Here is a 24,011-nt window from a genome sequence, read left to right on the forward strand (position 1 = left end):
ATTATCCAGAGAAACAAGGATATTATTTCTGCTGTGGAGTTTTGGTGGTGGCAGAAATCTAAAGGCAGATATCTCAACTCAAAACGGTGGCACATAAAACCAAACACACCTGCAGGACCAGATACCAATGGGGTGAAGTGGAAATATTTGTTTTATGCTTCAGGTGAAGTTCACAAAAAATGCTCAGGAGCAAAAACAAGGTTGGTGGTGAAGATTGTATATATTATAATCTGTTTTGTTGTTTTCAACAACAATGAAGAATACTGCATTATATACATTTTTTGGGGATCAAATCCTTGATAGTAAACCATTTTCAGTAGCCAACATCGCGGCTGACATCGCTGCTCTTCTTTTGATTGTTGTCAAATTATCTTTGACCTTCTTGCACCTAAGCATTGATTGTGGTTACCGTCTCATGTGTGGACTGATTGAGCGAACACAATATATGTGTTGCAGTAGCTACCAACTCTTTCACAGTACAGGGAGTCATTTGATTTGGTGTTAATATCCAAAGTATTGCTTTCACTATCATTGCCATGTCCTGTCCAGTGACATTGATGTAGGTTTACTGCTAGATATTTGATGTTTAGCTTCTGTGAAACAATTATTGCACGCTGATTGCCTATTTAACATGTAATCTAAGGTAAATTAGCAGTACAATAGTAAAAGTAATTTCCTCATGGTCAGCCTCTGATGATCACACTGCCATCTGTCATGTCATTAACCTATTCCACAAATACATTGTGACATGAAAGCTATGTCTGCATATCTGAAGCAATAACTATTGTAGCAATGTATTCCTATAATACATACATTTATACATTTGTAAGACAAATACAAGGCAATGACCCTGTTAATAAAGAAGATGGGGGCAATTTTAAAATCATCCTGCATCAAATGCTCATCAAAAAATGTATGTTTTGTTATGCATTAAGTATAAATGTGTCCTTCGAGATCCCTAGCATTGAACAGCTTATGCCAAGTGTGAAAGCCCTGCAGCTTTCAAATACAACATTGCCAATCGAGGCTTCCTCAAATTCTTAAAATTGAGTACAAATGAACTAATTCATCACCTCCTCCCGCAAATGCTTTCTCAGTTGTAAATCAAATTCAACACTAGCAGATATTAGCGCATAATGTTTATGAGCTGCTGACTCACTTGCTAAGAGGATTTTGCAAACAACAAAAAAATGCTCTGGTGCACACAGACATCTCAGAAATCCAACACCTCTGACATGAAGTAATGTAAGTCTTCACATTAAACCAGTGTTTTTTATAAAACAAGAAAAAAAAGGGAATGTTTACAACCCTTCGTCTGATCATGTTCCTCCCTGAGCTATTCCTCAGATCACTTATCTTGCCACACCAGACCCACAGTTCCTTTTGTATTCACATTGAGCCATTTTTCTGAGTTCCATGAGAAATAAAGGGGGCTTCAATCAAAAATATCTTCCGGAGGCCAAGATGGAAAACATAAGCAAAGCTGGAGAAACAACATTCACTGTGCAGCCAGACAGCGGTACCACCCGGTGCCAGCTTAGCAATGTCGGCCCACAGGACATCACTTCACATAACATCCACTGGGTCATTTAGTACACAAGAGGAAACCTGGCCGTCAAATGTCTGGACGCTGGTGAATGATTGTGTCGTCCAAACTGGCCAGGCCAATGAGGCTTGCAAAGTGGTATACACGGTGCCATAATAGGTACTGATGCCATGCTGCATATTTTACTGTCAAATTACTGCTCCTGCACAGATGATCTATTCCACCCCACCAACACCAGGAGGCCTGGCCCACAGAAAGACACAAGTAGCTCTCTAACTAGCACAAATGCTGTTAGAAATATCAGTATCCACAAATTGTGTGTTGGACTGGCTTTCACAATTTACAAAAACCCTCTTTGAATTTTAACAATGGGTGAGCAATCATGTCTTCTAGATTACAAAGAAGGTTTTGTTACTGGTTTAAAATACCGTGCATTGACAATATATAACGCCAAATCCATTACATTTTGGTGTACTTACTGTGAGCGGTGGACTCTGTCTTCAACTTCCAAATGATTAGGTGCAAAGTTGGATAGAGCAGAGCGTTCGGAAAATATTGAGCGTCCCTGACGTAATTATGACTGGTATGTCGGGAATGACAATAATTCCAATATGACATGAATGTAGCATGATGTGAATGGGTTAAGTTGTGCTTCCCCAAACCGTTTCATTTTTATCTTTACTTGTTTATGAGGTGATGTTCATAGTAGTCATTTACAAAAGAGATATTTGTCATATCATATATTAATTATGTTTTAAATCACTCAGAGCAAAGAAATATTAATATGATCTATTTTCTTTAGCGAAGTAACTTCCCTCACCCCTGCGTTTTGTGTTCAGTGTCTGGCGAGACAGGTGTAAATGTTCTCTCAGTGTGTTCATTACTCATGTCTGACGCTCAATTTGTAACTTGGATCTTAGTTCATACGAGGCGAGAGAGAGCTGCATTATTTTGCCATGTTAACTGTTGAATGTGTTAGAGGAAAGTAATGCGTTTGTCAGGAACATTGGAATTTGTGTAAATAATACACTAAAATTGCACTAGTCTCTCACATTTCCTGTATTTCTTTTATCCCTTGCTCTGTTAAAATTAGGACAAATAACTTGCATCTCACAAAAATTAAGCACCAGTAATAAAAGGCAGGGCATATTTAAGAGGAATACTTGCATTTGTACCAAAGCTTACACAACATCTCATGCAGTAACGTCTAACTTCACCATTATTCTCGGTCATGTCGGATAATGTAGCTGCTGACCCTTCTGGCTGGAAATAGCCATTCAGACCAAATACAACATAATTATTCAGCAGCATGCACTGGATTAGATAGTTTGCATCTACACATACCGTTTAAAGTTACTGATAATTATCTAGAAAGTTAGCCTTTAATAATAGGTCATACTGCTATTCTTCCCTGGCATTCTGCACCGACCTTTAGCTGACATGTGGGATGTGCACTATGAGTGTGACTTGGCGGCTGTTAGACAGCAAAGTGATGCTTGCCTACTTAGCAGAGACAAGTGAAAGGTCAGTGTGCTCCTGATGCTTAGAGGTTCAAGACTCAGGGCAGCAGATTTAAACCTGCGGCTGAAAATCAATCATGCCCTTCAGAAGTATGCGAGCACTCCACACCTTATAGCTGTGATTCAGAGGAAGGATGCAATGATAGATGGATGGATGAATAGAAAGAAATAGAGAGGGCTGAGGTTGCTTTTTTTAATGTATGTTTGCAGTGAGGCATGACGACAGTGTGTGGGAGAGCACACTGTAGGGTTTACAGCTAACCCTTTAAATGCCTGGCTATGAGCATAAATGAGTAGGCTGTAAGCACCTCCATCACTTGTGTACATGTCTGGCAAGACAACAGTTGCAAGAAGGCAGCCAATAAAAGAGCTGTATGCTATGAAAGCATGTCATCTGCCTAATTACGTGAGAATTGTAGCCGTGTCTGAATTAGAAATGAGATATGGATGGATTTTTTTCTCTCAAAATGATAAATGCTATTTTCCTCCAAATGTCAGGGAGAGTTGATGGAGGGGGCCAGAGTTTTTTTTTTTTTTTAACTTAAATTTGGCAATTAATTGCTTTTTGATTAGAGGCCAACGGTTGTAGAGTCCAGTGTGGCTGGTATTTCAAAGCTGCAGGATATGTCTACTTCAACTACCTCAGGTGCAGTCAGCCATTTGTGAGGCGGACCGCTGAGAACATTAAATCAATGGGCACACTGTGGTCATAAAATGTCCACTGGCAGTCTCCATGGCCTGTAAACATCAAGAAACTGCAGGAAAGAGACGTGTTGTATAATATTCCACAGTTTGAGCTATTACCACTGACGTTCACAATAATGGCCAGAGTAACAATGGCTAATGGAGAAATACGAAAAAGTGATGTCTCAAGGCTGAGAAAAGTTATATCTCCATTACAGACAAAATGCACATTAAAGAGTAGAGGCTGCAACCAAGCAAATGTTCTATGTATGTGCTTGCAGATGCGTGTATGTATGAAGGAGCAAACAAAATGCCTACACAGTAATATTAGCATACTGTCACTAATTGAGTCATTAGCGGGGCTGCAAGCATATAGTGACAGCATGCTGTTGTTTGTAGTAATACTCCATGTTGACACTGTTTACCATGCAGTATAACTTAAGCGTCACTCAATAATGGGCTGTGGTGCTCTTCTCAGATTTGACAGACTGCATACTAATGTGACAGGTATGGCATAACATCTGCTGTCTGCCATGACAGTGAACTAAATAATGCCGTGACATTTCACTCCCAAATGGTATCCTCTTCAATCACTAAAAAGACCAACTTTTGAAATATGTTACGGAGGTAACGTACAACAAAACTACACTCTAGCATGTATACTATGTATAAACATGTTATACAAAAACACAGATGTACTGTTAATATATTAATATGGGCATATATTAAAAGACAGTTTGCCCTGAAGCAGAGATTCGTTGGGACCAAAATAGGTTAATCTACAGCAAAACACTTTATCTAGGACTTTATATGAAGAAATGCACTCATCCAAGTGTGAGCACAGGCACACGGAATCACACAGAAATAAATTCACCCACTTGCTGAGGGGAAAATAAAGGGCTACTGACTGTACAGTGAGTAGAGAAGAAAAGGGAAGACAAAGTGAAAAAGAAACTGACAGAGAGAGATATAAGCTAAGAGGAGGCTCGGGGAGGTAAAAGGAGGAGGTGAGCAAAATGACATACTCGGGAGCAGTGAGGCAAAAGTCTCATGTGATTTAAAGTAGATTTAGAAGGGGAAGTGCTGCGGGGGAGATAAGCAGCACGGAAAACTGCTCAGACCACAGGTTTGTAACATCGGGCCAGAGAAGTGGCCTCAGTACAAAAAAAGGGAATTCACAAAGTGGGCCCATGGCAGCTTAACCCCTCCTCATCTCCAGCCACACACACAGGGGGACATAAATATTCATTCCCTCCCCATGTGCCCAGTGCTAAAGACTTCCCCAAAGGGTTGTGTCCGTGAGTCCCATATAAATGAGCAGTTGTTTAATCATATCCCTCTCAACATTGTTGGAGGTGGTCGGGCTGATTAATCCAATTTGAGTCATACATCTATGCACCTTATTCATGACCGCAGTCCTGACTCCATAGTCACTTAAAGAGACAGTTCACCCGAAAATCAAGAATACATATTTTTTACGACTCTTATCTGTATTACTGTCTCTCAATCTAATACAATTTTGGATATATCAGGCAATAAGTATGATATGTCTGCCTTTGCACATGGCTTGTGGGGCTAAAAGTTCCAAAGAATGACATTTGAAAAGTTTTTTCGAATGCATTTTTGTATCATTTAGTCCCATTATATTTGAAAGATGGCAGGTATCTTTAAGGGTGAACTGTACCTTAAATGTATCTCTTTATGTATAAAATAATGATCACATCCCTAACTCTGCACAGGCAAGACAAAGTACATTTATTTTAAAAGCATCTTTTAACAAGCAAAGTTGTTAAGACAGAAAGGTTTAAAGACAATATATACAAATCACAAGAAAATAGAAAAAGACACAGATAGGATTGTAAAAAAAAAGTATGCAAAATAAAATAGAAGATAAAAGGTAAAGATAAATAAGTCAAATCAAATCACAGTAAACAACAGTAAATACAAATTACAGTGTAGTGCAAGAAATTACAAAGTACTTGAGGGTAGGAGCACATCTCAAGTTTTCTGGGTGTTTGTTCCAGATATGTGGTGCATGATGCATTGCCGTAGATGCAGCAGATTGTGTGGCTATCAAGATAATATTATCAAGGCCCTGAAAACCACAGAATACCTCCCAAAACTGTACAGCCACAAGGATTACAGGGTCAATCAATTATCCCCCCAAAGAAACTATAAGACACATACGGTGGCAGCCATACAATGTTGACTTATAGAGATATTATAGCTCATATGTTTGCACGTACACACATCCAGCAGACTGAGCAACACGACTTTCCATTGAGTCTTTATTTAAACTTGATTCAGGTAGTGTTGACGTCCTGCCGGGCAGGTAGCGCCCAATTCAATTTAAAACTGCAGTACTGTATGGGTGGTTGATTCGGGTGGTTTGTCTAAAGAACTTAACAGTGAGCAAAGAGGCTTAAAGTTTGTAAAAGCTGCCCAGTTGGCTGACAATTCTCTGTCGGTTTCGCACTCCAAGCAACCTTTTCACATGACACCGAGTCATTTACTGCGGTATTAATAGTAACAATACAACTTCATGCAGGTTAAAGATTATTTCAGAGAGGTTGTGAAACTTCCACAAAAACAACACACTGTGTTTTGCTCAAAACCTTTTGATAAGTAAGCGGCAACATGCTGCTACAGTAGCAACTACGGTATCAGCCATTTATTTTAGCCAACAACGATGAGGAGCCCCTCATTTCCCTCTGACAGATGGAGGGGACCGACCATAAAACAGGAGCAAAAATCATTAAGTCAGCCAAAGCCCTGCAGAGTTGTTTTAATTGTGCGCTCTGGAGCTGTAGGCATAGCTTACCTGATTGCTGCCATAACTAACTGCCTTTACAGAGACAGACGAGATCTTCTGTGGACGTTTAGAGAGTGATTTGTGCTCAGAAGGTTCCTCAGGGAGAAGACGATGGGGAGAGATAGAGAGGAGAGGAATGTGGAGACGGTTCATCGCAGAGCGAGCAGATTGGACGCTCACCGCTGGAGAGAAGCTTGTCCAGCAGGAGAGGTTCGAGCACCTGGTTAATGCTTTCATGGCTCACAATTTACAGCAGACCTGCCACTGCGTGTGGTTGGCACTGTCAATGTGACACCTTGCAAAGGTCTGTGCCTATGGTCCCGACCCTCTGTGTGCGTGTCAGACAGAGCACTCATTCAAAGTGTTAATCAATGGCCTTTCAGCGGCTGGGCCGCTTTGCCTGTGTATCAATCACTGAATAAAGCTGAGCAACGGGAGAACGTGCGTACACACACAAAGTGCGGGATTACAAAGGATGCATGCAATGCACACAAACTCATCTGTATTAGGAAATACACAAGCACTGACACAAACAGGCACACAGTCGATGGGCAGAAAGGCACACTAGTGCACAAACAAAGACCTACACACCTCGCTTGATGTGTCGACAGGTTGGCCAGGATCATCTGTTTTATGCATAAGCGCATATCAAATTCTGTTAGAGAGTATAGTCTGCCAAGACTCCCTACTTTGACTGACATGCAAGTTAGTAAAACAATCCACTTAAAACAAGCTTTACTTTAAGCTCCCAGGGACTGCATTGTGCCAGGCAACTTTGCTATCAGACCTTAAAGCTTCTCAGTCTGGCTAGAGTCCTGAACACTGCCGACAGGTACCTTTACCGCAGCGATACTAAATAGACAGCGCAGTTAATGCTCGTATTTGCTAGTAATCATGGAGGATTTTTCAAAGCAGCTTCAGATGGAGAGTGTTAATAATCTATGTTTTTATTTAATTATGAATGACTTCTTGGACTCTTCCTGAGTCACAATACCATCAGCACAGACAAACTCCACGGAGCCCTCGCCCAGTACAGCCGTATATCGCATGCGTAGCAGCCAGTCATCTCAGAGCGCTGTAGATTATGTCCCCTCATCCTGCATCTCTCTCTGCCAGTTTAACAGTCTAAACAATTAATCTTGTCAAAAGAGACTCTGAATAAACTCAGACGGAAACCCGGCTCTACCCTCGTAGAGAAACAAATGTGGTTTACAGCAGTGATGATCTGCAGCATCTACCCCGAAGCTCTTATGCATATTTATATATTCAAAAACTCATTAATCAGTCATGCACAGAAAAGACAGCGTGATAAAGACGGAGACACTGAATCAAAACCGGGGCCTCTTTATTAGGGAAGCGCAATTAATGCCCAGATAGCTGTCGTTATCACAACATAATAAATGTATGAAGAATCGGGACTTCACGGCAGTTCAATTGAGAATATATAATTTACCTTGTGATAAAACAATCAAAGTATAAGAGAAGCTGAATGGAATATATGACATAAATGTGTGCTTTTTTTAAAGATTCTTTGTCCACAACTTACTTTAGCCCTTTTCACAATCTCTCCCTGTCTGGTGCTCCAGCCTAAGCTCCTCTTTGATGTGTGAATTTACAGGCAGAGGCCGCTGCATCAACAGTGTGTCAAGGTGACGTACCTGTACTCCTCCTGGGTGAAGATCGGGATGCGGGAAGGCTGAAGAACAGTGATCTCCACCAACGAGCTGTTAGACTTCACAGGCTCCCCATCATCATAGGCTATCACAAACAACTGCAGTGGGCAGGAAAGCACACATAAACAACACACACATGCAAATGCAAGCATACAATTATCTTTATTTTTTTACCATACTATTACTCACTACACAAATAATAACCTTTTTTTGAGGTTGCCAGGCATTTTTGCTAGACATGTCTGGAATCCTAATAAAAACAGACTAGCAAAATATGATCTGGCAAGCAGCCTGCAAAGCTCCCAGAGAGCTAGTGTGAATGTATTGATCTACATTCATAGACTGTGGAGAATGGAGCCTGGGGGAAGCAGAGGGAGCAAGGCGGCAGGGAGGGAGAGATAGGCGGAAAGAAAATAAACACAGATAAATGTTTAAAAGAAAAACAGAGGAGGAAAAAAAGAAGATAGAGGGGGCCAGACAACATGGGAGTGTAAGCAGCACATCCGATAACATCCCAAAGCACCTGGTCCACAATTCACAACAAGAGATATGCCTATGTACCCTGTATGTCAGCACTTGGAAGGAAATTTGTTTAATCGATACAATAATGTAATATTACTGGTCACAGACACAAGATAAGCAATGACATGACCACTGGGGCAATTCAGTAATAATGCCCTGAAACTGTACTTCAATTTTAAAAAGTCAATGTGGACATTTCTGACTCAGTGCAACTCATATAGTACACAAAAACATGCAGGTGGAGCACTTAACATCAACCAGGGGAACACGAAAGCATAGATACAGTAAATAACTATTTGTGAAATAGGATCATATTTTAATGATGACTATCATTATTATAGCGTTCATCAATTATACTTACCAGTGCCCCCATAAAAAGCTCATAAAAGATATTTTGTACAGACTCTTAAACAACATTTTTCTTTAAAAAGTTTAACTTTTAATTTTTTTAAATTTAAATCCAAATTAGGAAGATTACTTCAGTGCAGTAGATGACAGCCATTAGCGGATTCATTCATGCTTAATAATCACTACAATTGTTGCTATTGGTGATTTAATTGCTGATTGATATTGTTGATTTCATATTCATGCACATGCTTATTAAGGATAATTAGCTTGGATTCCCCGACAGCTCTCTTAAAAAGCAGCTTCTTTTCTGCCAAATAATATTCACATATTGGAAGTAACACACCGACGTCACAAGGGACAGCAGATAATCGCCACTATTGTGAACATGATCACCGCCACTCACCTTAAAGGTGACACTGGGCTCCTCATTGAGGTTGACCTTCGTGATGACTCTTCCAGTTTCCTCTTCCACATCAAAGATGCTCCCACTGTACGGGGACCTGTCCAGGTCCACTGTGTAGCGGACAAAACTGGCCGGAGTACCCTGGAGGAAAGAGAAAGAAGAACATGAACCACATCAATCCACTTATCTGGAGACCACCTATCACATTTTCATATGAAGCTGTCAAGATGGAAACGTGTGTCAAAGTAGTTAGGTTCTGAAAAATGTATTAAAGCCATAAGGGTGTAGCAATATTGTTTGCTTAGCAATACTCTCATGAATTATCTCATCACACTAATTCCATGTATGTACGTATGTATGTAGCTGACAATTAAAAAAGTAATAATAATAAAGAGCTGAAATGGTTAAAGTAAGAAAAGGTTGCTCTTCTCTCTATGTGACCTGAAAAATGACCCTAACGTCTGACTCGTCTCTTTCCACATCAGACCGTCTAATGTATTCTCACTGTTATTCATTGATTCAGACCTCTTCCCTTTCAGTTGGAATAAAAACCTTCTCCATTAAACCCACCCTTCTTGTCTCCGGAGTAACACACTTACATTGATTAGCCAGAGCATGGACTTTAATATGACCCTTTTATTAAGATTAATCACAGTTCCTGATTAGTAATCACATCTGTAACTTGTGTTATTCCGGTTCATCTCTTTGAACTCCTTCGTTTTTAAACTCTGCTCCCTTGCCTAAACTGATTTGGCTCCCCAGGAACGGGAGTAAGAACCCGGGGCTAGAGAGAGGAAGGTAAATCCTGTAGCAGAAGTGGATCCCTCGGGAGGCTTACTCACACAAATGTGTCTCTAAGAGGTTACAAAACTATCTGAATGAATTCACTAAGGGGATTCTCAGAAAAAAGGCCTTGTCTCTAAAAGCTCTTCAACTTGTTTTGCAACATTTCATGGAAAAGATGTCAGGACAGGGCCATTAATAAAAAAAATGCCTACCACAGAAGAGTCGAAAACAGTGACTTCAGTAGCAAAGACTTCTACAGTGATGGAAGCAGATAAAGCTAAAAGTACTTTGCTCAGGGATTTTACACATAACTGTATCTTGTCGTTACAGAGACATCTCAGTCCATCTCCGTCGACAGACATTTCCAGCTGCACAACACCTTTCTTGTCTGGCTTTTGACTCGCACGCTATGAATGTTTTATGCCCACCACTGAGTGACCCCATTGCTTCATTAACAATACAAATGAGCAACAAAACATTTAGACATACTGTTCTTAGTACTTTGTCATCAAAAGGATTCTTCCTTGTTGCAACATAGAGCATTTTTTATTTGTTTTGTCTGTATTTCTTTTTTATAAGAACCCAATTCTCTTTAGTATAGAATAGCTAGTTCATGAATTAAAGAACAAGTTCAGAAGCACGAAGACGCACTGAATGATGCGTCAGAGATAAACAACATAAAGACAAGTTTTGAGCTATCTGAGAGTGTAAAACACAAAAGTAAACACATTTATATAACTTAATATGGTTGGGTTGTGAAAAAGTTAATGCCAAGTGACCAATGAATGCAATATATAAAACAAGGAGATAAGTAATGTACTAGACTAGTGAAGAAATAGGAATCTCTAAAACAGTAAACATTTTCTGCTGTGATGTATAATGCCATAGAAAAACCAACAACTATACATTTCAGTCACAAATAGTGTCCTGAAGAATCAAGCTTCATCCTGGAATATTTGTATCCATGGTGCTCTCCTCTCTCATTCAGAGTTATACTAACACAGAGGTTGTGGGTTTGAGTGGCACTGCCCAAAATTCACTTTTTAAAAACCATTAGAATAACTTCTCCCAAAGCGTAGGAGGATATATATTGTGCCCTCTTCCCAAAATGGGAGAAGCAATGGTCTACTACATCATTATAACTACCAGACAAAACATGTACGGCTCATGTTTGTATCATCAAGACTAAAAGGCAGAGTGAGTCACTTCCTCTCTTTCTTTCTTCAGGTTTTTATGAGCCTCTGTAACACAGAGAGAGAGAGAGAGAGAGAGAGAGAGAGAGAGAGAGAGAGAGAGAGAGAGAGAGAGAGAGAGAGAGTGTGTGTACTTAGCAAGCACTCAACTAAGCCCTGTTCAACCATGAGGTGTCTATGGCAGGCACCCCATCAATAAAATGCTTTGAGCTCTCAAATCCAGGTCAATAAGAGACTGGGTTAGTCAGCTCCTGTTCGGAAATCTAATCCCTCTGTCTGTCAAGCCATTTTACAGAGTCATTCCTATGTCTCACTCGCTGCCACTGTGCTCATGATAACATTACTATTTTGTATTTTCTCACATAGCCTTTATTTTCCACAAGCGTGCATATAGTACACTTGTCTCGGGCTATGTTTGCTAAAATTGTGATTTTAATTGTCACATGATCTTCTGATGAGTTTCCATTTGAACACTGGTCCTATTTGCACTTTATAGCCGGATGAAGACTTGAGTCAACATATGTTCTCCATTTGTCAATAAAAACTTACAATCTGAGATCCTCGTATGCTTTTAGATTACTTACCAATACCATGGACTTATTTTAAAGTGAGCTGGACAGTCATTAGTTTTTATTTCTACTCGACTATTATGTTTGAAGAGAAACCAATTTTTACTTCAACATAACAAACACCAAGTATCCCCTATTCTTTCTTCATAGTGAATCGGGGCTTAGTCTGGTGAGTTGCTCTGTTCTCCTGCTCCAGAACATATAGTGGGCCTTTTTATCCACAGGATGTCACAGGCATTGAGTAATACATTTTTCTTCACAAACGAACAAGGGAATGATATCATTGTCAAATATTCTTTGTTCAACATGGATTCATTATAAACCACTGAGGCGCAGGCCTCTCACCTAGATCTAAGAAAACTCCTGGAAAAGGACAAGAAATTGGAATTTCATGCTATCACACTTTTTGACTACTGGAGAGGGGAAATCATGCCCAGAGGTTTAAGAATCAGTTTTCCTTCTTTGGCAGGGACAATCCGGACTTCAAAAACAGATGGGAGACAATCTTTAACCTCCCTGGATTTTAAGTGTTTAATCAAGGTTAGCTGAAAAGACTAAGGTCGGAACGACATCATCACGAAAAGGAAACGCTAATTACATAAGACAAGCATTATAACAAGGAGAGGACAATATATTCCTGGTCACACACATCTACTGTTTCATGTTACAGTCAAGCTCACTCTGTATCAGTATCAGTAGGCTTCAGAGAGGATGAAGAGGCACTTACATCCACCTCAGGTTCGTCTTTTTTAGACAATACAACAGACACGGGCCACAATAAAGGAGCACATGAAAAGGCAGACTGAGAAAGAAGACGGCTTCAGGACTACCACCTATGGCTTTCCCTGGACCCAAAACCAGGAGAAGGTAATCAATATTTCAGGGACACTCTTTCTTTTCTTTTTTTACTTTCTAGTAACGAGTGACAAGTCCTGTCAAAATGTCTTTCCTTTGCCCCTATAATACAAACAACTTTCTACAGGTCATAATGTGATCTACATTTGGAGGCATAGTATAACAACAGGTTTGCTAATGCAGTAGCCACACCATCTGGTAACGACATGAATGTGCCATATAGTTATGTCAGACATCAAACCAGCTCTCTGGAAGCATATCTCCAGGACACCATATGTGTTAAAACGTTTGAGGAGTTCCAGTGCATTGAAGAAACATCATTACAGATTAGCACTGAAAACTAGTACATTGTGCTTAGTGACCCCACCCTTTGCTAAGTGATTCCGACTTGACCTTAATTCATTTTTGATTTAATAGCTTGTTTTGGTGAGCATAAGTGTGCTTATTAAAGTACATGTTTACACTAATTTTGTTATTACCATGTCTTGTAAGAGGTCTATTTCAGTGGGCAGTATTAACATGCCATGCAACACACTTCAAATGACCTCTTACTACGTTTCAATTTGAACACCTGTCCTCATTGCACTTTACACCCTGATGATGAGATTTTTGACTGACAATAATAATACCCTGGATGCTTTTCAGACTACCAACCAGTATTATGGATTTCAAATAAGCTGGATAATAATTATTTTCTTCAATTCTTACTTTTCCTTCCTAATATTCGGGCCTCTGCACTGTTGAATATGTTCTACTGCAGCGGTCCCCAACCCCCGGGCCACGGCCCGACACCGGTCCGTGGGTCCCTTGGTACCGGGCCGGAGAGAAAGAATTTATGAAAAAATAAAATAAAATAAAAATCGGGGAAAAAAAATAGTTTGAAAAATGACTGGATACATCAGTCTGTGCGTAGCCTCAAACGGAACCTCTTGACACATGTCAAGAGGTTCCGTAATACGTTACCCCAAAAATGAAACTTAAAAGTCTGTTTCAACTCGGTGTTCTGGATTAAAATCAAGACAGAGTATACTCAGATCCCACAAAAGGTCTGAAACCCTGCCTTTATTTCAACATCCTGTCTTTGTGAAGCGGGTTTTAATTAAATTACAGAGTGCACATAAAGGTGTATGGTACGGACTAGAGTCAGTAGACTGGACATAAACACACGTCGGGGGTCGGTCTTTTTCCCAACCTTTTTCTTTTTCTCCCGTCACCCCGAGATGGGACCAGCTCGTAGCAGAGAAACAAGCTCAGGGCTCCCACTAATTCGGCGTAATGGTGAGTTTTATCTTTATGGACTTTATAATTGTCTTTATGCCGGTTGTATCATTTACGTCTTATTTATTACTATTTATTAATTATTATTATTTATCTTATTCATATTTTTCGCCCACACCGTGAAGGCCGGTCCGTGAAAATATTGTCTGACACAAAATCGGTCCGTGGCTCAAAAAAGGTTGGGGACCGCTGTTCTGCTGCACAAGATTTATCCATAAGAATGGTTTAATGAATAAAAGATTTCCTAGCTGCATAGACGGCGATGTGGAGAGGAGGTGGTCAGGGAAAGTAGAAGGAGGGACAGCCTCCCTCTGAGAGGAGAAGCGAGATGAACGCCTGTCGTTGTGGCGCTCTGGGGATGTTTTATAGTCTCAACATTGTTGCACGCTTGCTCTTCTGCATTGTGTTGCTTGGTTTGCAGATTCCATAAAAAATGAAGAACATGATCTTCATAGCACCAGTCCCATGAGAACCTGCTTCAGATGAAGGAGTCTGAAGAAACATGAAGCTGTCTGAGGCAACTGATAGAAACCTCATACAAGTGAAGACCCCTTACAATGTATACACACAGCACTAGCTCTAATGAGAGCATTGGAAACATCTTTAAAATGGCTGAAATTGATGTTCTGAGAGCACAACATGTTCTGTACTTTATTAAAGAAACAGATTGTCAACATGATCCGTGTCCATTGAAACTTAACCACCAATTTTGTCTACATTCCATGTTTTAAAAGTTGAAGTTGTTTTTTATACTCACTGGTGGGTCTTGGTCTTCAGCAAAAACAGTTGTGATGACAGTTCCTTTTTCTGCATTGGGTGCCACCAAGCCCTTATACAGATCTTGGGTAAAGATGGGGGAGAAGTCATTCATGTCCTAAAAACAAAAAGAGATTCCACACAAGTAGGTGTATCAGTGTTGGTGATATTCATAACCCTGGCTACATTGCAGGTATATGACATTATTGAGTCAGCAAATAACTAAATGTTCAGCAACACTGCAGATTAACAAGTTATAGAGAACACGCAGGACAGATATTCCTTCAGTGCCGGATCAGATTTGGTATTTAAAGGGCCAAACACATTTATCCATGTTGTCAATATTTTTCTACCACTTTTGCTGATGCTGTTTGCATGCAGAAAGAGTAATATTGTAGCAGTGCAGATTGTGCAGCTGCTGCTTTGTTTGATTTCAGCTAACACTTCAAGCAAGTTATTGTGGATTCAGGCAAAATTGCATTGCAGTAATTCACCATGCCCCAGGCTTTGTCCTTGCACTTTAGGAACTGTGCATCTGAGCTGAATGTGATGATATACTGTTTACTGTAATCACACCAATACAGATTAAAACAAAAATCCATATTCTACATTTAAAATAAAGACTAAATATATAATAATAATAATAATAATAATAATATGAGATATTGTGGCTGGCTAATTAAAACGAAAACATAGATTTTGCAAATTGAACCAATCTTTAAGAAGGCCTGTGTTAATTAAAGTATTGGTTTACTGATTTATACATTCCACTTCACATTACCTCAAGAGAAGTAAAAGCTGTTGATTGTGTTCAACAGTGTGTAGGGTTTCGGAGGATCTATTAGCAGAAATGGAATATAGTATTCATAACTATGTTTTCATTGGTGTATAATCAACTGAAACTAAGACACTTTAAGCTACTATTAGAATAGAATGACCCTTCATACTACCTAGAGAGCTGGTCCCTTTCATAGTGTTGCACCTCCATTTTTCTACAGCAGCCCAGAATGGACAAACTAAACACTGGCCCTAGGGAAAGCCGTTCATATTTTAATGTAACCAGAAGGCCACCAACGTTCTCTGTGACCACTGCTTTTAATCACCTTCTCCATGTAAATAATGCACAGCAGAAGTCTACCATTGTATGGGCATGCAACTAAATGCAATATTGTTAACTGTGCAACCCTTTGCTTTGCTTTGTGAGAATTAAATCTCATCTCTGGTTGGAGCCTGATCCTCCTTTCTCTTGACCTTTCTCTTTACTTTCCACTGTTTTGACTGAGCCATTGGGGGACAAAATATAAACTCAGTGGTGGAGGACTCACTTTGAACTGTACACAGGTTTAGTGTTTCCTCGCAGAAAACCTATGATCCAGCTCTGACTTTGAACAACAAAGCTTGATCAATGTGTTCCAAGTGTTCACAGGATGTAAGCGCAAATACACTCTCGTTTGCTCAAGACATGCATGTGCTCCATACAGTATCTTCACACACACACACACACACACACACACACACACACACACACACACACACCTACACACACACACACACACACCCCCACACACACACACACACGGTGTCTATCTTCCATTTCTAAAGTACAAGAATAGAAGAAAGAGTTTGGGAGACTCATTCGAAACAAAAGGACATGCAGGACACTCAATCCATCACTGCAAGGCATCCGACAAAAGAGACAACAACAAAACAATACAAGGGGAAATCAAACAGAAACAACTTCAAATAACCCGCTGGAGGTGTTATATGAGGAAGGAAATGGAATCAGTTGAATCAGCGCCAACTCTAGTCCCCGAGAAGCCTGTGTGAATCCATTAAGCTCATTCGGATTCATGTCTACCATTTCAAATAGCAGACATGGATTTGATATCAGTGGCTGCAATGCCTTATCCTATCAAACACAGTGGCTGGGTGACAGCATAAACACTGCAGCACAGCTTGTCCTTATCAGAGGACAAACTCAGTCTACAGGTTGGCAGTTCACGTAACGAGAATGCTTAAACAAGCTTAGATGCTTTCCATTCAGTGCAATAAAAAAAGCTTATTCTGCAGACTTTGAGACGGTCACTTGGAGTGAATTCGTACACAGAGATGAATGTGGATTTACAATGTGGATTTTGAAGCGCAGAATTACTCACAGAGCAAAAACACACAACCATTAACAGACACACAAATGCGTACGTGTACACACATGAATAGTAGCACAACATAAGATGTGTAATCCCTTCGTTGGGATTCAGCTGTTAATCTCTTGAAAGGTTGTAAAAGGAATACAAGCTCCTGAACAACCTGACATAATTGCTGTCACAAAGCTAATGAGTCATTCAGATCGGAATAGCAATGTGTTCGAGGCTGAAACACCTATCCATCACATTATCCTTGTCCCGGTGATGTTACCAGGACAAGCAGGTTGGTAGGCCAAAATATGTTTGACAAAGGAAATGCATTCAGAGTTCGCACTGAATGGAGTAAAACTGAATTTCATATTCCAAAAGGAGCACAGGTGCAGCTCTGTACAATATGTCTCCAATCCCCTTTCGGACTATGCTACTATTACTGTAAAACTCTGCTAATGAGTCACCACATATTCACTGCCAGTGCTGCTGCGCCTCAGGGACAATGAGGATAGATGGAAGGAGAATAGATCACTGAGAGGTTGTGGTGGACTGACTATCTGGGGGCTCTTACCGTGATGCGGACCGTGACGGTGGCCTGCCCTGGGGGCACGACCCCGCCTTGGTCGACAGCTTCCACCTGGAAAGTGAAAGAGGCCCCCATGCCCATAGCAGCAAGGTCCTCGAAATCCAGGGTCTGCAGAACCGCTAACTCCCCAGTGACAGGGTTCAGAGAAAACAGCTGCCTGGCCGACTCAGTCTTGATCCGATACGTGACATTGGAGAAGAGGTCTGAGTCAACCGCCTGTGAGAAAGAAGAGGAGAAGGATGGGGGGGAGAAACACCAGTTACAGTACACTGAAGAAAACTTGGTTGTGTGTGGAGAGAAATAGTGGTGATGGAAAGAGGGAGCGGACATATATTTTCAAACTATATAAGCGCTATGGCTGAATGAATATGAAATAAATATGAATGTTTCAATAGTAATTCTGCATTTTTATGCTGCAGTGGTTGCTTACATCAATCATTAATAGGTTCTGATTAAATTCAACCAGTCAGGGGAGCTTAAGTTGGTCCTCATTGCATAACATCACGACTCTCAAAGTAGAGCTCATTGTAAAGGCTACTGTAATAGAAGATGATAAGATGCTGTTGTCGTTTGGATACGCCCACACACACACAAACTTTATTTATTGACGCACAAAAAAAAGATTAAATGAATTCAGGTACAAGCAGTAGGTTTCAAGCTCTCAAACTTATACACTTTCTTTTTATATCTATCTCACTTTAGCTCTAGGCGTCTTGCCAGCCACCCCCGTCCGTTTAGAGTTGAGGTGACGTTGCCTAGGAGATTAATGGTGTCACAATGCCAGTGCATTCAGCCCCTTCACCCCCACCCCCTCCGCTTCTTACCCTCTCCTCTTGCTTTAGCCCTCTCTGCGAAATGTCACTCACAATATGCCAGTAATTACTCGCAACTCCACACTGGTTTCCTTACATTTCACTTAAGTGCGAACACGAGGAAGCAAGTTGAAACGTTTTTTTTTCTCCAAAATGTGTGTAGTATCCAAGGACAGATGGCAAAGGCTAGTTATGACTTGAAAAATGTCATGTTATTCTATTGAGTCTAGAAAATACTCAAAGAGCTGTCATGGCAGGAGAAACACATTGTTTGTCTCTCTGTGTATGCAAGGCGGTGTACTGCATGTGTCTGTCTCTGTTAATGTTTCCGCCTGGAAACGTTTTACATCTCAAACACTTACAAGATGCTAAAAGTCAGTTACTACAGCTGTAGTTTGAAGCACTTAGGGTACATTATATAGAGGGAGAGACGGGAAACATTTAAGGATGGAGAGAGAAAAAGAAAACCTTTGAAATAAACAAAAGCACAGAAGTACTTACGCTTAGCTTCAGGACCACAGTTCCCACTGGGCTGTTCTCAGGTACGTTAGCCACATACGTTTGCTGGGAGAAGACTGGGCTGTTGTCATCGATATCCGTGACCTGGATTGAGAGGGTCAAGGTGGTCCGCCGTGGATCCACTGCCCCATCTGAGGCCTCTACCACCAAGTCATATTGGCTCCGAAGCTCTCGGTCAAGAGGTACTCTAGTGTAGATGCTACCATTAGCACTGATTACAAACAAGTCTGGATGAGTCACGATCCGGTAGCGCACCTCGCCATTAACCCCTGCATCTGGATCTGTGGCCTGGGGAGAAAGAAAAATATTTCAGAATATAAATATAATTATTAATGTTAACTCTGTGTAGGCCTATAGATAGAAATATCAAGTGTGTTGTTCAACTTCAGTTTAAGTGATCTGGTGGCTGACATTTTTTTTTCAACCAATTGCCATTTAATTCTGCTAAGCTCCAAAAGCAGGTAAGTGAACTACAATGAGTGTAATTCATTGGTCTGCGCTAGAGCAAACTGAACCAAGACACAGCCTGAAATATAGCCCGAGGAATCAGATGGAAGCCTAATAGTCGGCTAATGTTGCAAGGGCCACTCTTTTACAGTGGACTTAGAGATCGTTTATGTTGGAAGAATGGAGTTAGTGGGCTTGCTGAATGAACGTCAATAACAAGACTTCAATAAACCGCTTTTTACCTCCTGATGCCAATGAATTAAATTTACAACAAGTGGGAAACACCGAGAAACTATTTACATACATCAATAATAGCTTTGTGTTATTCTCACAGGAAAAACATAAATGGAGAGCTTTTTAATCAAATAGCTGGTGTGAGTTTGCTGTGATCCATTAAAACCAGGCTTCATCTTTACGCCTTACGTATTTACAGAAGCTTCAAGCACAAAGCCATGAAAGCTACAGTTCTACAACCCAGCGGAAAAAAACTGCCATTCATTTTCCCATTAATTGTTCTTCATATTCAGATTAGAGTCACAGATTCATTAGTAATAGTTTGTGATTTAATTTTTTCCATAATAAAATAAATGGTCAAAAAATGAACTTAGGAAAAGCTAAAATAAGGGATCTGCTTAACAAATATTAATTTCTGTGGGGATATGACAGGCAATCATTATGTCTCGTGTTTACACATGTGTGCGTGTTTGTGCTCATTATACAACTGTCCCCTGTGTGGTGGTAATTCTTTGTTGTAATTGAAGAGAGACAGAGGAGAGAGACAAAAAGAGGAAGGGGGAGGGGAAAAAAGACAGAAATGAAGCCTCATTTCATCTGTCTGTTTGGCAATATTTTATCAACCTCAGTGCAAGTAAGGACAAGGCAGAACAAAGAGGGAAAAAAAAAGAAGAACAGTTGAGGAGGGGGGAGGATACGCTATTGGTTGCTAAAAGCTAACCCCAATTTGTTGTACATGGAGTGCCTGACAAAGATGTAAAGCCAAGGCTAAAAATTGAACCTCAGCATTAAGCCTTTGCAAAACAGACCAAAGCACATCGTGTCAATATGTGCACATGGAACCCTTCCTCGCTGAAGTGATGATTACATAATAAACATTCACACTTCTAGTTGCCTTGTAAGGGATGTAATCCAATTAATTCACAGAAAATAAAAGCAAAAAGAAAATAATCATATTTCCATAGCCTCCAAAGGACAATGTACTGCATATATTGCAGATGTCTGTGCAGGCCAGGCCGGGTCCTACACCACCCGCAGCAGATGTTGGAAGGCATAACAAAGATGGGTGGTCATGTTTTAATACATGGCTTTAGTGGAGACCAGAAAGCCTTTGTTTGTTTGCCCAAATTATTATCACTAAATTATTTGGGTATTTTCTGACTATTTGGCACTAATGGATTGCTTATCATCTTCTTCACACTGACAATCAGAGTCTACTAAATCTAGTGTAGACTGGAGGAATCTCCTTCAGTTGTGGGCTATTGCAGCACAAGAAGCAGCTTGAATAGGTTGCAGCAGTCTTAAAAAACAGCCCTCTAATATATATAGTATCATTCAGTTTGTCTTTTCACTCGTGGCATTTAAAAACCAATATATTCATCTTGCTTTGGATGATTGATGCTGAAACCTAATTTTTTATTTATTTTTCCACTAATACTGTTGGCAGAACGATGTCTCGCTAAACCCGGGCACAGTATTTTGCAACTTAAAATTAAGCCTCACAAAACCAAAGCAAAAGGCGTGATACCTGCATGTGCCTTAACCAGGTGAAATGCATCATATCAAAGCTTGCAAAAACTCACTCAATCAGGGAACCTCCTTGTATAATAAATAAATGGCATTATTTTCAACGACCTCTCCATTAGCAACAAATCCACGTGATGCTTCCATGATGTGTCGGACGCGAATGCTAATCGATTTGTCCTGCGCTCATCTGCATGTCCAGATTATGGCTCCCCACTGTGAGTAAACAGAATGGGCTTGTACAGTGTAGGATTTGTCAGTCACTGAACAAATGACTATATTAGCACAACCAGCAATGCTGTCAATTGTGATAACCTGCGTTAATCGTCTCCAGTCTCTGTGAGTAAAATAAGAACAGGTGGGAACCAGTTCCAATTACTGTAGCGATAATCCACAACGCTTCAGGGCTAGCATTAAGCTACTTAATGGCATTATGCATTTGCGCTGCAGTCATCTTCACTGTTGGAAATAGCCTGAAGCTTCGTGGTTGACTGCATTTTTATTCCCTCCTGGAGGGAAATTCAAGGTGCTACGGGAATAAGTGAAGTGATTTTACAGTAACACATCACATTTTACATGTAGATAACTGGGAAGACACATATAGCATCTTAATTGAAGCAGTCATCCATTCCTTCATCCGCTACTTGACTTTTACCTGGCTTGCATATGACAGTCAGCCGCTGGCTACCGTCCTGATGGGGACAAACCTCCACAACACAATGCTATTCAGACACACGGAAAGCTTGCAGTTACAGCAGTGTCAGCCTCACTGGCAGAATGATGAAACAGCAAAGTACATAAGTGTCGTGCTTCAAGTGACAATCCTATGGCTCCACAAATGTTTGCTTTTCCCATTTTGTCTTTCACTATGGCACATCACTGTGTGTGTGTGTGTCTTCCAGTGTACGAACTTGACAGATCTGAAATTCGACAACTAGTCTTCCTTCTGTGCGCAACTTTAGATTATAGAGTTTGTTAACATAAAACGACTATATTTCTATATTGTATCCCTCTTGACTGCCTTTGCACTTTGTGGATTAGAGTGTGGATACCCGACCCAGACAATTATTTACAAATGATGTTCGGATCGGGTTCAGTCTACTCTGCTTGAAGTTCTTTTTAGTGAAAATGTAGTTTAAACATGAATTAATTGATTGTCCTGTCTGTGATCGTGTGATTTCAGTTGTTCATCACACATTTACTGCGCAAACGATCCAGTTTGTGCCAGAGTGAGCTCCAGCACTCGCAGTGACTATTTACGAACGCACCTCGGTAAAACAAACTCAGTGCTTCAGCTAACATTAACTGCGTCTGGCTCGGTTCTTTCATTTAAAAAAACTAAATGTCTGTTGAGTTAGCCTCGGCTACTTCTCTCTCTCGGACTCTCGTCGGGTCTGGAGAGAAATATGTGAGGTGCACTCTAGTGTGGGTGACTTAATGAGACTAAATGAGACTTAAAAAAAATTTAAATTGTGATTAAGGGGCATTTTCATAAACATTATACAAAGTTATTATCACTTTGAATCTTAAGTCCACCAGTCTTTCTGGTTGAAATGGGGTAATTTATTACACCGAGAGCCTTCGTTTGGTAAATTAGCTTGAACCTTGCCTGCAACTACATATACACACATACACTAACACTTCCCAAAATATTACAAAAACACTTACAATGGTATTACCTATTTTACAGCCCAAGTGTTATCTTGTTTTGAAGCTTCATCCTGAAAGGCATGGTCTCCTCAAATACTGTATAATGAGCATAATCTCTTAAAGTATGTCCTCCTGCCATGAAAATGTCTCTCCACCGTTGAAGGATTAAGTGAAGGGCACAAACCCCAAAGGAAGATACACAAGAAACGGGCAACAGCAGTAGGTTGTAATTATTTGGCACAGATAAATTTGGCCTTCAACTATGATAAATGAGTTCGGCTTTGAATGTGGAATGAAATCTAAAGTTTTCATATTTCAGCATTCCTCATGAAATCTAAAGTTTTCATATTTCAGCATTCCTCATGAAATCTAAAGTTTTCATATTTCAGCATTTCTCATGAAATTAAAGACATTTCCTTTTCTATTGCACCTTTTGAACCAAGTTAACTGAGGCATACAAATCTTTTTTATCAACATCAACGAGAATGGGATATGAAAAAGAAAATAAATCAAAACAGAATAAAAGAAATAGATATTAAATGAATCATAGACAAAGGGATTGTACAGTTATTGAAGAGTATTAAAGTAGTAATAATAATTCTGAAGGCAGAGGAAAGCATAGTTTATAATTTAGATTTTCAAGTGACTAAAATTGGAGAGAATATTGGCATGTTTTCATCGGTGTGCAGGATAGAAGCACAATACATTTGTTTCTGACTCTCTGCACTACTATGAGCACTTTCCCAAGATCTCAGGATTGTACTGGATCTAGGCAGAAAGTCCTGAAGTGATTTTTAAAATGTACCAATACGAGATGAAGGCATGAATGAGTAGGTGGGACCTTTACTTATTGATATTTGTTTGAGATAACAAAAGGAATGTTGCATTAATATGCAGCAAAATTATTTTTAAATTGCCGTTTTGCCCAAATAATTAAAAGTGATCTTTTCCTCATTGTTGATATATAAAATAATATCCATTTCTAATATAAAATGCTCATATATGCTATATAAGCTCACTCTTTTGGTGTCGGAATCTTGGACAGTGAGGAATCTTCTGGAATTGGAAGATCTTGCCGAAACGCAGCACAACAATTCAGACAAAGGAAGTTCATCCACAGTCAACCATCAGCAAAATGTCAAATGACAAAAAGTTGTCA

At 40.1% G+C, this 24,011-nt stretch overlaps 1 protein-coding gene across 1 annotated transcript in view; it reads right to left on the minus strand.

The window, feature by feature from the left end:
• LOC306746926 (protocadherin-15-like) overlaps positions 1 to 24,011 on the minus strand; it is a gene marked incomplete at both ends in the record, with an annotated part of 133,932 nt that overhangs the window by 38,091 nt on the left and 71,830 nt on the right. Inside the window, 5 exons of the mRNA XM_079229912.1 lie at positions 8,221 to 8,333; positions 9,509 to 9,649; positions 14,947 to 15,063; positions 17,652 to 17,882; positions 18,980 to 19,285. Coding sequence (XP_079086038.1) covers positions 8,221 to 8,333; positions 9,509 to 9,649; positions 14,947 to 15,063; positions 17,652 to 17,882; positions 18,980 to 19,285 — 908 coding nt within the window. The remainder of the gene's footprint in view (positions 1 to 8,220; positions 8,334 to 9,508; positions 9,650 to 14,946; positions 15,064 to 17,651; positions 17,883 to 18,979; positions 19,286 to 24,011) is intronic.

This window comes from Taurulus bubalis (genome assembly GCF_910589615.1).
Source record: "Taurulus bubalis genome assembly, chromosome: 14".
NCBI classification, from domain to species: domain Eukaryota; kingdom Metazoa; phylum Chordata; class Actinopteri; order Perciformes; family Cottidae; genus Taurulus; species Taurulus bubalis.